Here is a 15,246-nt window from a genome sequence, read left to right as displayed (position 1 = left end):
AATTCAGCAAAGAAGATCAGGTTGGATCTTAGTGTAGACCAGTCCTATGTGATGGGGAAGGGTGAGTAAAATGATGCAAGAGAGGGGAAGGCAGAAAAAGAGGAACCTGAAAAAAGTCAAAAGAAGTATCCTCAGTCACAGTGGAAGCCTGCTTTGGAAGCATCAGCTTTTGTCTTCAAGATACTGTAGTAGAAGGAAGTGGTTTTTATTTTCAGCATCTCTCAAGCTGAAAAAGGAAAGTAGAGTCAAACAATAGCAAATGTTTGACAGAAATACAGAAACCTGAACATGTGTTTTGTCCCCAGTAATTATTTAATCTCATAATGGAGTAGTTTAATAACAGTTGCCGTGAAGGCTGTGCAGGATTAGAGCGAGGGTGTTGAGCAGGAAATTTCTACCTTGTCTGAAAGAGTGGGCGAATAGCAGTGCATTTCTAGCCTTCCTTATGCTAGAAGAGAAAACATCTGACAGTAAATGGAGAGAAAGCATTGATGATTTGAACTTCTTGAACCTGCAGGCATCTTGAAAGGCTGTCCTTGAAACCCTCCTGTCCCCTGCAAGCTGTATTGGATCATTATTGAATGAGGGCACTCCAGGGTTACATTAACAACAGTGACACTGATAATCACATTAGTTGTTGTCATGGACAAGAAGAGGTGCAACTCCAGCTGGAGGTGACAACCACGACATTTGCTCCCTTCTTGCACCAAGGTAAGTAAAGAGGAGAGAGGCAAAAAGGCAGAGGAAGGCGAAATCTGAGTAGGAATAGCAGCGTGGGCAGCAGTAGATGTGGTGTTCTGGGATACAGTACATGATTCAGTCTGATGCCAAACAGAGCAGCTACACACAGACCAGTGCACAGGACTTGAGCTACTGTGAAAAGATCAGATGTTCTTCCTGCTGATTTTGTGGCCCTTCTGTTGTTATCTTCTGTGGACAGAAGAAAGTAGAACAGCATTCTGAATGTATCCCTCACCACTCCTAACTTTCTCTTCCTCCACGGGCAGTTTTGATCCTCTTGACCATCCTGACCTCGGGTTTCTGAAAGGTCGAGCCAGTCTTCCATGAATGTGTTGCACACTTGCTTATTTGACATGTTCCCTGCTGAAGGGCAAACAAGAACACACAGTTTCTTAAGAATAATAGTCTCTCTTGGTCGCTCTGTTGAATTAATTTTTTTTGTTTACTCAAGCTGAGTTTTCCAAATGACACATTAATTCCCTGAAATGACTAATGAAAATGCAGCGCTCACATAAACATACAAATATATTTGTATGTGTCTGTGATGGACATTAATTTATGATGGTCATATAGAAAATGTAGCTTGAGTTGTAAATAATAAATTATTCTGGTGAAGCATCATATTTTGGACCACTGCCTCTTAAAGGAGTATCTATATTAAGTTAAATCACGCACAGTGGAACCTCATTAACCCAAATGCTTTCAAACAGTATAAGCATTTGAATTAATGGAGATTTATATTGCTGCAGTGTAGTGGTGGCTAGTGGAAGGACACATTCTTCCCATTCACTCTTATTTTTTGTTTCTTTCACTTGAAAGAAATAGGTATCTGATAAAACAGCATAATCTAATAACTTTAATTTGCTTACACTTAGCACAAAAATTCTTCCACTGACAGAGCATTGTGCAGCTGGGTCATTTGAAGTAGTGTGAAATAGTGAGGTTCAGCTGTGTGTACAACCGAGCCAGTACAGTCTCAGCACGCCCTCTGTGCATTTGTAGAGCCTGACACGTGTGTTCAGCTGGAGAACTACTTCAGGACTATCATCCCCCCTCAAGAGCTGTGTGGCTCAGGGCTTCCATTCCTGACTTGCCCACCGACAGTAGTCCTGTGGGACTTACTAGAGACATTTAATGTTTAAGAAAATGACATTTTTCAGTAGAGAAACAAATCTGAGAAATTTCCACTCTCTTGGACCATTACATTGGGGTAAGGGACCATCTCAGACAGATATTCTTCAGCTACTTTTTCCTTTCATCACCACTGAGTGCTGTTTCTTATTTCTCCTGCAATCATCATCTCCTCCTGATTCTTGTCCATAATTCCTGCTTTACTCCTCCTAATGTCATCATCCTTTTTCTGCTTTTCCTGCTTTGTTATGACCTGTGACACTAGTGTCAAGTGCCTTTCCTCCTTTTGGTTTTCCCACTCGAGATTCTGGCTCCTGAGTTAATGGGAGGCTCCACAGTAGCCATTCTGCATCTGCTGTAGGACAAAAAGAGTTTTATGCATGCACAGACTAAAGACTAAGTAGATCTACAAACCATGTCTTGCCTCTCTTCAACCATGATGGCTAGAGTTGTTTCACTTCTGGTTTGGATTTTCTTCCAAATCCAGAGGCTGATGGAGGTTGAGAGGTACAGTATAAAAGTTAGGTTGATGTAACAACCAGGAAAAGCAGGGGGTGTGGGTCTCTCAGGATCTTACTGAAACAGAGAAAACCTGAGAAACAGTATAAAAATAAAATCAGTCAAGGCATTATAACTATCCCAAGACCAAGCTACTTAGTCTCTCTAAATAATCACCCAAACAGGAAACTAGATTTATTCCTCACCTAAAGTAAGTCACTCTTTTATCCTCTTACTGTATGCCTCACATCTAGATTTGTACTGTCACCTAAAATAAAATTTGCCTGCAGTCAGTCTTAAAGCCGCTTAGAAATTTTGTGTAAGTATTTTCTTCCTAAATTCTGTGAAGACAGTGTAACGTATCAGGGTGCTCCGAGAGGGCTGCGTTATAGGGAAACCAGGACCATGGAAAAGGGAGAGAATAATGGACTTCTGTTCACAATTTCAGATCTATAGGATGTATCGTAAAATATAGTTATGTGCATGCCTTCCACAAGTGTTCTCTGGTGGTCACAAGCAAACAAGAATGTAGAATGTAAGTGGAAATGAAAGCCTTTTATTTAGCAGTGTGCTGGCTGTGCTGTGAGAAGCCATCTTCTCTGAGCGGGTAATTACAGCCATGCTTTACTCAAAGCATATTTTGTGGACTCTGTGTGGGGAGCGATAGCACTTCTCAAAAAGCAAATGCTTGAAGAACTCCCATATGTTTCTGATCGAATTTTAAGTCTAGACTTGCTTTATTTAGTTTCTTTTGCTCTGTGTTAGCCTAGCTAAAGCTTTTAGGAGTTCTTTTAAAACTGGAAACACTGGATGTGCTGCTTAGGTTAAAAATAAACGTAAAACTTTTCCTTTTTTAAAAAAGTTTTTGCATGGGGGTGAGAGCTACCCTCCATTCAAAACCCCACTGAGCTCTTCAAAGAGGAGTCTCTGCAGCAACATCAGGGAGTTATTAAATACATACTTAGTCCACAATTTTCATTGGTAAATTCTTTACGTCTGCTTAATGTGTGCTAATTAGAAGTACTGATTCTTTTTGCAGATTCGTTCACTCAACCCCGGGGGGACCTATGATCCCCTGCCCCTTTAGCACTAGCTTTTACAAACGCTGTTTCCCTTTTTTTTCCTCCCCGCCCCCCCCAAAAGCAAACCAAAACACCAACAACCTCAATTCCCCCCCAGACAAGAAGGCTGAGTTAAAACTCGAAAACCCCGCTGAAATGCTGTAGACAATAACCAAATCGGAATTCCCGCAGCAGGGACATTTTTATGATGAACTTTCTATGAAGCGGGAGCCGCCTTTCGGGGCCTGGGAACAAACAGCTCCGCACCGGGAGCGCTTCCCGGGCCGCCGGAGTCGCTCCGATAACACGGAGGAACCGCGGCCCGGGCCGTCTGCGCCGCTATCGTGTGCTGGCCTCAGACTAAACATTGAACTGGGCTTAGTCACATATTTACTCACTGGGATGGCAGCTAGCGCGGAGCAGGGATCCGGGGGCGGTTGTTTTTCCCCGGTTTTCCCTCGCTCGGTCCCCGGGCAGGCTGGAGCTCCCCCTGCCGCTCTGTAGTTCCCGTTCTCCGCGGTGGGAGGCTCTGGCAGCGCTCCTTTGGTACCCTTTGCTCGGGAAGCGATGGTGCCGAAACCACTCAGAGCTTCCCTCAGAGCTGCACTTTCTGTAGGTGCCCAGAAGCTGGTTGCTGGCTCTGTTATCTCAAGGTGGCCCAATCCTGCCTCTCTGCATCCCGTGGAGCACGTCCACTCCCAGCCACTGTTCAGGGTGTAAAAGAGTGGGGCAGAGGCAAGAGATGTGCAGGTTGGCATCTCCTCCTGCCTTGGAGATTGAGATTCCTATTAGGGGCAAAAGGAAAAGGTGTGAATCCTACTCCCAGTGTAGAAACGGTCACGGAATGACTTGACACATTGGGGAAATCTAGTGACAGGCCATTCACTTAAGAGTTGGGCTCAGTGATCCTTGTGGGTCCCTTCCCACTCAGAATATTCTGTAATTTCTGGGCTTGTTCTTTCCTTCACTTGGATTTGAGCTTCAGCTCATGCCCATTGATCCTGTGTGCCAGTGGCTAGGGAAGGTGAGATGATGCAAGAGAGCTCCACTCTGTGTTCTGCCCAAGGACTCGGGAGCACGGTCCCCTTACTGCAGTACCAGCACAGGGAGCTGCACATAGCCCAGGAGACTGTCAGCAGCAGGGCTGGAGGGAATGGTGCTTTTGCAGGTCTTCTCCCAAGTGCTGCCTTTCCCAAACATCTGCCACTCCTCTGAAAGGCACCTGTGATCTCCAGGTGGAGATCCCACTCCCCTAGTCACAATGTGGTGGGTTAAGGAGCTGGGAGGCAGGCAGCACCCTTGAGGGACTGGAGCTAAGGAGAGGTCTGCCCATTCCTCATGGACATCCATGCCCAGTGGGAAGACACATGCAAGTGTATGTATGCAGAGCATCCCAGATACATGTGTGTCTCCACTGGGACATATCCACAGTGTGAAGTGTTGGGAGAGAGCATGGCTGGCTCTGAAGGGTCCCCTGGCTGAGCAGACCTGCCTGTCGGGCAGTGCTGTGGGGAGAACAGGGCTGGTGTGGCTGGGCAGCAGCTCCTCTTCAGAGGGTCCCCATGGGGATGTCATCTTCTCCTTGTAGTGGGTGGTACTCTGGAGTGGGAAGGAGTGCTGATGGGGGATTTTTCTGTTTAGGTCTGCACTGGGCTTGAACGAAAGTTCAAAACAGTGGTCGGAGTGCAATATCAACTCTAGTTCAGGGAGGAAATGGGGCTCAGACCTGATTTTGGTTCAGGTTTGGTTTGACTGATTATGTCCAGGAAATCCTCCCACTGTGCTCTCCAGTTTCTGATCCTGCTGTGTTAAATAGTAATTTGGCTAAATTACATTATTTGAACCCAGTGTGCTGCATTCAACCTGGTATTAAAACGCATGTTTGGGCTTGCATCTTTTAAATTTGATATGAAGACAGCTGTATGCATTTTCCCTTGTTTGTAAATTGTATACACATGATACGATGTTTTCAGTAAGCTCTAAACAATGCAATGTGAGGCATTTCAACAAAGGAATAATTTAATGCAACCCAGCAGAAATGCAGAGCCTTAGAAGTGGTTCTTTATGAAACTACAAATTTTGGAAATGGGTCCAGAAGACCTACACTGGAGCAACACAAGAAACAATGGTTAACACAGTAACATTTTTTCTGTAAGAAAAATACACCATGAAGAAATTATATTTTGCCTTTTTTTTTAGCTTGTTGATTTAATTGAATGCTTCAGTTGGCATATTTTGTATTTGTTGCATGTTAGGGATTAAAATTCTCATTTCTTCACCAAAAGAGAATATTGTCGCTCAAGACACACTTTGAGCCGAGTGAGACTTTTTTTGTCAGGTATAAGTTTGTCTCCTGTATTTTGTTCCAGTTCAAAGAAGATTAACACGTTACATTCTTTTAATCTTCAGTTTAGCTCTTACAGAATGAGACATGTTTCCTTTGTAATATTCCTCAGAGCCAGACATGCCCCTGCTTTCACAGGTGGAGGACAGGTTAGAAGGGGCTGCACAGTTTGTGTGGGCCATTAATGAGCTCTGCTGAAGCTGATGGGAACTGAAGAGCCATGGGCTCCCGACCTTGTTCAGAGCCTGGGTTCAGCTGTGAGCTCTCGTGGTGACTTGGGCTGGGGTTAAGAATAAAGTTGGTACTTCCCACTAAAGAAAATGGGGAGCAAAAGCACTGTAAGAGATGGATTGGGATAACTGCAGCAATGGAACGCTGCTGGATAGCTGGCTATAGAACAGTCTCTTTGGGCAATTTATACGTACAAATTGCAGTGCCAGCAGAACTGTGTGAGTGGTGCAGGTGCTGAAGGCCAAACAGGTATTGTCAGCTCAGACTCTGCACAGGCCTTGCTCAGTGGTGGGGTGTTTTATCCCAGGTGGAATAGAGCATTAACAAATACTCTTTGTGACTATGCTGATGGAGTTGCCTCCTCACAGCACTGATATGAGCAGTGTACCTGCACACAAAAAGGTAAAGTGTTGAGTAGCTACTGGAGAGACTCTGTCTGCCACTCGAGCAGACATCCTTGTGTGTCATCCTTGGATAAGGGAGGGAGGGAAGGAGGGATAGGTCTCAGCCTGGACTCCAGGTGGGATGTGCTTGGAGATCATACTACTGCCAACTCTTGCACTGTGGACTCTTACCAAATGATGACACAGTCTGAATTAAAATGTAGGTGTTTGCAGTACACAGGAAAATAGAAAAAAGACACATAAGCCTTCCCAAAAAATCTGTGACTCCTTAGCACTGAAGCTGATAGAGGAATGCATTAGTGGTAAATGAATGAGTCCAGCAGCCCCAGCCAAAACTGGCATTTTCATAACTGGCCATTGATATACAGCTTCAGATTTGTGCCTCAAATTCAGGCACATTGACGTGACTCCAGTTGGCCCAACTGTGCAAGAAGCTGCAGGTTTTCCTGCTTCTGCAAACAGCAGCTGAAGTCACTGCAGGCTGTTTTCCTCAGTCCTGTTTTCTGCTCCGAAACGTTCCTGTAAGTCTGCTGTGTGGCTGTCCAGGCTGGGACTGACCCCTAAGAAAATGGGAATAATGATCCTCCCCAGATGGTTTCCATGGCACAAGAAGGTAACTATGTTTGGAGAACACCCAGGCTGTGGATCAGCAAGAAGAGCTGTCTGGTGGGTGAGGGGGGTAAGGCATGGTAGGCACCTGGCAAACCCGTTGCCTCCTTCCTTATTGTGGATGCTTGTGGATATTGTGCTTCAGTGTACGTGGAAATAAGATGGTCGTGTGTACGAGCATGTGCATGTTCCTGTAACAACGGCGAAAGGTGCCAGCTTTGTTCTCAGTGTTTGTGCTTATTGTTTCTTCTCTCTTTCTCTCCAGTCGAAGACCACCCCCTTCACCTACTCGGCCCACTGTAATTCGTCCGTTAGACTCATCCCTGTTAGACTAAAAGGAGTTTCTGGCATGTCATTCATTGTTAACCAAATATGTGGAACAAATTGCTTGATAACTGTCGCAATAACCAATGTATAGTCGCATGTATGGACATCTATAGGCAAGTAACCAATATACTCTCTGTCCATTCTGCATTGTTTATGAGGTCTTAAATGTTTTGGGAAGGTCTGTGCTGCCTTGACTTTTCCTTTTGCAATAACTGGTGTTAGCTAACTTACTGACACATATCTTCACCCAGGCAACTGTGCTCACTGTCCTCTACAGCAAATGGAGGGCTTGACTTTGTGTATGTTTGTGCATGTGTTGATTTGATCTCCTGCTTTTTTTCCTCTTATCTGAAAGGAATATTGCTTTTATTTGTACCTTCCAAGTTATCTATCATTTAGAATTACAGAGTTATGCCTATTTTCTCTTGTAATGGATAAACTGGGCAAAGAAAAGCCATGTGATTTCTTACCAAGCTCTTCTGAAGGCCCCACACTTCCATGGCTCCCCTGAAAGAAGCTTGCTTCTCCTATAAATTCTCCTTATCCAAAGTCTGGTGTTAAGGGATGTTGTTAAACGAGAAGGGTGTGTGTGGGACAGCACGTTTCACTTTACTTCCACACTGGCAGCTGACGTGCCAGGTTGGTTGGGTTGATAAAGACCAGGCTGCTGCCCCAGCTCACGGGGCTTGGTGTGGAGCTGCCTCACCCTGCAGCAAGGATGGGAAAGGGTGGTTTTAAGAGCCAGTACATGACAGAGCAGTGTGTCCTAGCTTGCTTTGTCCTCTGCTAGTGCTTGCTCACACTTACACTCCCACTCAAGGGAAGCCCTGGACGTATGTGAGTGTGTATAAATGTGCTGTGTTGCAGGATCCCGGGAACCGAGCGCTGCTTTTGGCCATTTTATGGAACAGAAGGGGATATAGATACAGATATATAGATATGTGCACAGCTGGACATGGGCTACCGCTCCTCTGCCCACTGTGTGAGCCAATTCACAGAGCTCCGGCCTAGACTGGCAGCTGAGCTTCCCAAGGGTCTGGTTTGGATTTGAGATATTTGCGATATTTTCTCGTGCCAGTTGATAAAGTTCCCCTGTGCCCCCTGTATGAAGATTTTCTTTTTGGATCACTTGGTCCTGCACACCTTGGTTTAGGGTCGCTTTATCCATCTAGGTTCTTGGAAGTGCTCAGCTGTGCATCCTGGCAATGGATTATTTTAGCAGCTGCTCACTTGCAGAGGTCCTCTCTGCCTCTTGTTTTGCACATTATATATTAATGTGTTATAAAAACCTTTTGTCTTAACTGCATTACTTCACTTTAAACACTTAGGGTCAGTGTCACCCTTAAAGCTTAAAATTTACTGAGTTAAGAGAATTAAACTAGAGAGGAATTTGGCCTTGTTCCTTCAGAAAATGTGAATTGCTGCTATTGCAGTTATGGTTACAGATCCCTAGGCAAAGCAATTGGTGGTTTCAAAGGCCCTCAGTATAATCAGTCTAATAAATGTATTTATTGAAACTGTATGTAGGGTTCTAGTATGCTGTAGCCCCTTGGTTAGGAAGAATCCAATCAAAGAGCCACAACAAATGGGGATTTAGCCTATTAAGTATTCCCAGGCTGCTGATTAGCTGTGCTCACCACTGCAGCAAATTGTGTTTCAGCTTGCATAAGAGAGACAAGCTTGGGAAAGCATGATGATTTGTATGTTAGCTTAACTTTAATTTCCTGTCAGCCTCATACTTGTGAGACATGCCTGGGGAGTGTAGAGGTCACATCTGATGTACAGTGAAGATGGAGTTTGTCAGAGCACCAGCATCTTGGTGATCTCAGAAACTGCTTAAGTGGCTGGTGTTTGTTTGGGGAACAAGCTCAGATCTCCAACACCAAGTGCACAGAATCAGCTTTCAAGGAAGAAGAAGGTTACAAACACAACTACAGTCATAGTGATTTTTACTACAAAAAAGAAAACATATATTTTTATGATTTTTCTTGTGTTCTACACAGTTTTCCACTGCTTAGTGTTCTCTGCTGTAACCTGTAATGCATCTGTTGGATATATTTTTATAAATAGCCATAGCAGTCCATGCTGCTGCCTTGCAAGCAAACCTGTATGTAGTTTATCAGATCTCTGTTACTGACTGGCAGCTGCCTGCTGATGGAAAGCCAAGCATAGTGCCTCAGCCACAGAAAGTGACTTTAATCCCAAATTTTTATATTCATTCAGTGATAGAAATGTTCATGGCCAGGCTGGATGGGGCTCTGAGTGACCTGGTCTAGTGGAAGGTGTTCCCCCATGGCAGGGGGGTTGGAACAAGATGAACTTTAAGGTCTCTTCCAGCTCAATCCTTGCTGTGGATGCAAGACCATGGTCTGGGTTTATCCCACCATACCCCATATGCCCAGCTTTGTTGTCCAAGGTCCCCTTTGGTCAGTGGGAAGAGACATCACCTCCAGGAGGTGATTCAGACCAGTGTGGCTGCACAGGACTCGAGGGTGGTAATGCCTCAATTAGATGACAGAGATCCTGGCCTGAAAACATGTTTTTAAATTCTCTGTACTTGAGACTCCTTAATTTACTTTAATGACTGTTTCTGCCAAGCATAAGGAAGTAGGTAGCACAATTCAGCACTGTCCTTAACTCTGCCCCCCAATAAACTGTATTTCTCAGCAGAATTGTAAATGAAGCTCTCGAGGGTGGATTTACCCGAAAGAGGAGGAGGGGGCAGTGAGGCGCCAGCACCATCTGCTTCTGTGCTTGATGCCGAGGTCATGGGACACAGCTGCACAGCCCTCCTTCCTCTGCATCCTCATCCAGATCACATCTAAATCTGGCCCTGTCCCCTAAATGCAACACTTTTAGGTGTGTAGGTTAATAAATAACTGTGAGCACAGATCCAGAGTTCGATAATTTCACCTCTTCTTGCGTATATGCTTTTCAGAATAAACTATGTAGAATTGTTTCTAGGAAAAACACTAAGAGCTTCTCAAGAAATTGCCACATCCAATTGAGTAAGTACTGTCCTCCAACCTTGGCCCGCTTCCTCCTGCTCTGCAGTGCCTGGAATGGGTTTGTTTGTCCCACTCACTCCTGAAGCTGACGAGTCGTGCCAGTCCTGTCCCTTGTTCTCGGAGGAGCAGCCTTGGCAGCAACTCGCTCCCTGCCCAAAGGACAGCAGGATGAGCACCTTGTGGATCTGCTAGAGGGACTGGCTCCTCACACTGGCCATTGCCCCCTCTGCAGACCCACTTACACAGGATGAGCCAGGTCTGAACTCTCTATCAGAGAAGGGGCAGGTTGCTCTCCCTTCCTTTGATTCCCTCTGGCAAAGCTCAGAAGACTGCCAGGGAGGAGTGGAGCACTAATTAAGCAACAGCGGTGTTTCTGATCTTATGTGAGGTACATAATAATGATCTGGGTGACGTAGTTGCTAAGTTTCAGGAGGGTGCTCCTCTAGTATTGCAATGAGGCTCAGCCTGGGTCTGTGCGTAGAGAACATGTTCCACCTCACCTTGCCATGGCTGACCAACAGCTGAGAAGCTTGTGAATGCCATAAATAGCTCTCGGCCTTGGATCTCAAGGGGTCTCATGTTAGGGTTAAAAAGATTGTATGTTCCACAAAAAGGCTTATGTACATAGTTAATGTGTGTTTATTTTATTTGCTGATCTTGTTGCACTTTCTGAGTAAGCCTCGTAAAAGTAGATTATTTATTATATTAAAAGAGATACATTATAGATTATGGCATTTCATTTTAAAGCATAACATAGAAAATATTATCCTCTCTGTTGCAGACAGCTACACTAACCATGATGCACATAGCATATGGAGATTACTGGCTAGTTCTGTCTTTCTGTCTTAAAATAGTCCAAACCTCCTGAATTGAGGGCAGACCTACTTTGCTCTTGTGCCACCGGAAGGCATCCAGCCTGCTGGTGTCCCTGCGGCACAGCTCCTCCCACTGTGGCACTGAACATCCTCCTGGGGCTCCAGCAGAACAGCTCCCTTGTGTAAATGAATGTTACTCTGCCTGTCTTTCCTCTTGCTTTGTCTGCAGGCGAGCTGATACCGATGGCTCCTCCCGTCCAGACAGTCCTCCACTCTTGCTTGATCTATGATTTGTCCCGTCTTGCCGGCCGTTTGCTTTACTGCTGTCTCTTTACTTTTCCAGGACGGGGTAAACAATGACTTCTTTTTGTAAGAAGCAAACGCTTAATTTCTTTCTGGTTTTTTTGCTCTGTGTGTTAATGCCCTACTTCATATGAGACAAAACATCTGCCTTTGGTTTCATAATCTGTAAATGGTTCCTGGTGTTGACCTTTGAGCACAGCCAGTCGATTCCTGAAACCATGGTCATTACTGAGCATCACATGCACCTGCTGTAAAAATGTTCTGCTGCATTTCTGAACCTGAAATAAACTGTAATTCTTGATGGGCTTTTATTATTACTTTCTGGATGTGCATGAGTGGTCTTCTGTCTCTCGCACCATTATCTCAGCATTCCACACTCTGCCTGGGTCGGGACTGCAGGGAGGATTTATCAGAGATGTGTGTTGCATCTGGATCACTGGAGATGTCATTAAAGGGGAGACAGGGAAGATGTAACCCTTTGGCAAACGTTCAGCCTGTTCCCTTGCAAGGGGCTTGGAGTGCTGCAGAGATGTTTTGCTGGGAATGGATGAATGTTTTTCAAGCAGTACCTGGGATTCACTTCATTGCTGGGGAAACCATGTTTTGGGAAGATTCAGAGCTAAGCAGAAGGCTAGACTGAGTCCTCCAGAGCAGGAGCTGGAGTTAAAATGTGCCTGTGTATGTGTTGTGTCTGGAAGGGATTTCCCCCTAAAGTGGCTGTGTATGAATGTGCAGATGTCTTGATTACTCAGTTCCTCCTTCAGATCAGTATGAGCCAAGTAGCTGCAGTCGGTGCTTGGAGATGGTCTCTATGGCACAACAGCTTCCTGTGGGAGCACCGCAGTCGCGAAGTTGGTCCTTAGGTTTTGGGAAAGTAGGGAACAAAAGGTGGGATGAGCAAAGCAGGAACACCCCCGTTGTATTCCCTTGGTTGCTGTAATGTTTGGAGGTGTGTCATCAGTGGCTGTTCCTGAGGGCAGTGTGTGCACTCCCCCTCAGTGAACAGCAGTGTCACACGTGTCCCCTCTGGCTGGAGTACCTTACGTACCCCACAGGAGTTTGGTTACAGGCATTTGGAGTTTGGTTCAGCTTTGGTCAGAGCTGAGTCCTCTGTGCTGGGTAACAGGAGGAGCATCTGCTCCTCTCCAACCACTTCACTGGGCCATCGCTACCACGGGTCTCCTGCTACACTTGGCAGGTGCCATCACCCACGTTTTTAACCTTCCCAGCAACATCCCCTCCAGATACCCCAGTGCACCCCCCAGGCCATCTTGTTTGATCATTCCCCATTTCATCAGAATCTCTACTCCAAGAACAGTGTTTGAAGCAGATAGTGGTGAGAATTTTAAAGCTGGCTGGGGAAAAGCTCTTCCAGAGGATATTACTGGCTGCAAGAAAATTAGAAAGCCTGTGACCAGCGACCTCCACACCTGTGATGTGATTGTCCCAGTTCTCTGGCGCCAGCAAGTCAGATGGGAAGTGGTGAGGATGAAAGCTGAGGCTGTGCTGGTGGCCAGCTGATTCTAATCTCACTCTTGCTCTTTTCCTTAATATACATGTTCTGTGCCTTTTTCTCTTAACCCATTTAATTAAGATAACTTTGTGAATGAGTATTTTTATTATATCTTGACCTTTTGTTTTAAATCTCCCCCTCTGTGAATTTTGGGTTATTTTTTGTTTTTTTCCTAGGCGACCTCCACGAGCTGTTCCAGGAAGATCATCCTAACACACACATTTCTTTTGTGTTACATGCAAGGTCTTTTTTTTTTTTTGGTCCAAAATTACCTTTAATTTGCACTAGCCTACTTGTAAATGAAAGATTTTATTTTCAGATGTCAATGATAAGCCTGGATGTAAAGCAAATAAAATTCTGACTACAAAAGGAATGTGTGGTGGTTTTACACTGAAGGGTCTACCCACTCTTTCTCAAATGGAGCCATTCACACCTAGGCTCTGTAGAGGCTCCCACCCTCCAAGGTGGTGGACGGAGGGACGGACATTCTGCTGGGATTCCAGCACTGCTTCTGAATTCATTAACCACCAGGATTGCTTCATATAAATGGCTTTGGCTTAGCATTAGCAGGAAGAATAGCCAACAGGGTCCTAAAACATGTCTAACGCACCAGCAGCAGCACCTGGCTGAGCAGAAACTCAAAGGAGGAGATTGCAACAGTCTCTAGACGGATGGATCTCCACAGTTATAAATAAAGTGCAGCTGCTCTGAGCATTTTTTTCAAGCGAAACCTCTGAATTCCTTGCAAGCTGCCCTCACTGGAGCATCTGAGCTCAAACAGCTGTAAGTAGCTACCTCTGGGGTTCCAAATGTGTCTGTCTCTATGGGAAAGATAAAATCAGGGATTTAACATTTAGGAGATGTGCTTGTTTAGGGTTCCAGAGAAATATATGGGAGAGTAAGGCTGGAAAGAAAAGGGAAAACTGATGGGTTTTACTGACTTTTTTTCTCATAGGAAAAGAAACAAGGGATATTTCAGAAACCACAGAGGTAAATCAGGAGGCACTGCACAGGTAGGGACTGGAGGCACCTCTGGGCATCAGAGTCCAGCCTTTGTTTCAGGAGCACAAAAAAGATGTTTCTGGGTAGTGGGGAGTTGGTGGTGAGAGGGAGCTGCAGCCAGACTGCTCAGGGGATGGGGGCAGGGGAGTGGGGGAGATCAGCCTGTGTGTGTAGAAGGGGCCTGGCAACACACAGGCTCGTTTTCAAGCTGGGTCTGACACAGCTTTGCTGAATTTAGCAATTCCTCTTGTTCCAGCTGATTTAGGTCTCTGCTGACTTCTCAAATATCCAGGGAGCTGCTAAACCACCTGCATGAGCTGGTAAATGCCAGACACTGAGTTTGCTCAAATTATAAGGGAGCGCAAGCCCGGAGAGTTGTAGACTTTCACTGATTATTCTTTCTTCTTACTTAGACTTGTCTTTTGGTAGAGCAGAAGAGAGGAAACAGCAATGGTATTAGCAAAAAGGGGAAAAAAACCCCCAACCCCAAAAAACCCCAAATCCATGTACAGCAGTTGTTAGGAGGGGGAGATAAATAATCATTTTTGCCAGACCTTTGAACTGCATGTGCTAAACTAGGAATTGCAGGAACTGGAGAGAGTACAGTGATTGGCAGGGTACACACTGGGAAAGGCAGAAATGGAGGCTCCTACAATCCCAGGAACACAACTGTCCCAGGAATGGAGTTGCTCAGGTTGGCTGTATCTCTCATCTGTGGAACTCGTCACCATCAGGTACTGAGGCAAAAAGCACCTTAGCAGAGTTCAGGAATTGTGTACTTTAGGGAACTACTACAGAAGCAACAGTGTTTGTACCCAGCAAGCTCCTGAGGAGGTTCTGCCCATGCTTCACCTCTCAGGTAAGAGGGAATGGGAACAGGCTGAACCTCACAAGCTGCTTTTTTTCCAGGTTGTTTAAAAGTCTGTTCTGTACTGGGGGAAGTTCTCACTGTATTCCTTCTGGGGTATGACATGGTACCAACAGATGAACCAACAATAAATAAAAGGTAGATGATATTTTAGCTGAATGGCCTTGCCTACAGCACCCGGCTGCCAGAGGGCCTCCAGGCATTAGGCTGGAAAGCACAAACTTGTTTCTCAGGACATTTTATGGTGGTAAACCCTTGACACAGATCTTTACCTTCTTAGGAAATATTTGATAAAAAATATTGTTGAAAATAGGACTCCAAACTTCATGGGTTGCTGGTGGCCATTTCTAAAATATCCTAAGTAGAAAGACATGGGTACTACTGGTGTACT

General features: G+C 45.3%; 1 protein-coding gene across 9 annotated transcripts in view; it reads left to right on the top strand.

Annotated features, from left to right (window-relative positions):
• Positions 1-13,358, top strand: part of DNM3 (dynamin 3) — a 171,942-nt gene extending 158,584 nt beyond the window's left edge. For 5 of the 9 annotated variants that reach the window (XM_027734883.2, XM_027734881.2, XM_027734880.2 and 2 more), the window contains one exon: positions 7,285-11,789. In XM_027734883.2, coding sequence (XP_027590684.1) covers positions 7,285-7,354 — 70 coding nt within the window. In that variant the 3' untranslated portion in view covers positions 7,355-11,789. The other 4 variants (XR_003543275.2, XM_027734882.2, XM_027734878.2 and 1 more) reach the window with 4 other exon arrangements.
• Positions 13,359-15,246: the final 1,888 nt, after the last annotated feature.

Source organism: Pipra filicauda, unplaced genomic scaffold (assembly GCF_003945595.2).
Source record: "Pipra filicauda isolate LSUMZ 115617 unplaced genomic scaffold, ASM394559v2 scaffold396_size653610_pilon, whole genome shotgun sequence".
In the NCBI taxonomy this organism is placed as follows: domain Eukaryota; kingdom Metazoa; phylum Chordata; class Aves; order Passeriformes; family Pipridae; genus Pipra; species Pipra filicauda.
Note: the sequence above shows the minus strand (reverse complement) of the source record. Positions and strands in the feature narration are given on the sequence as shown.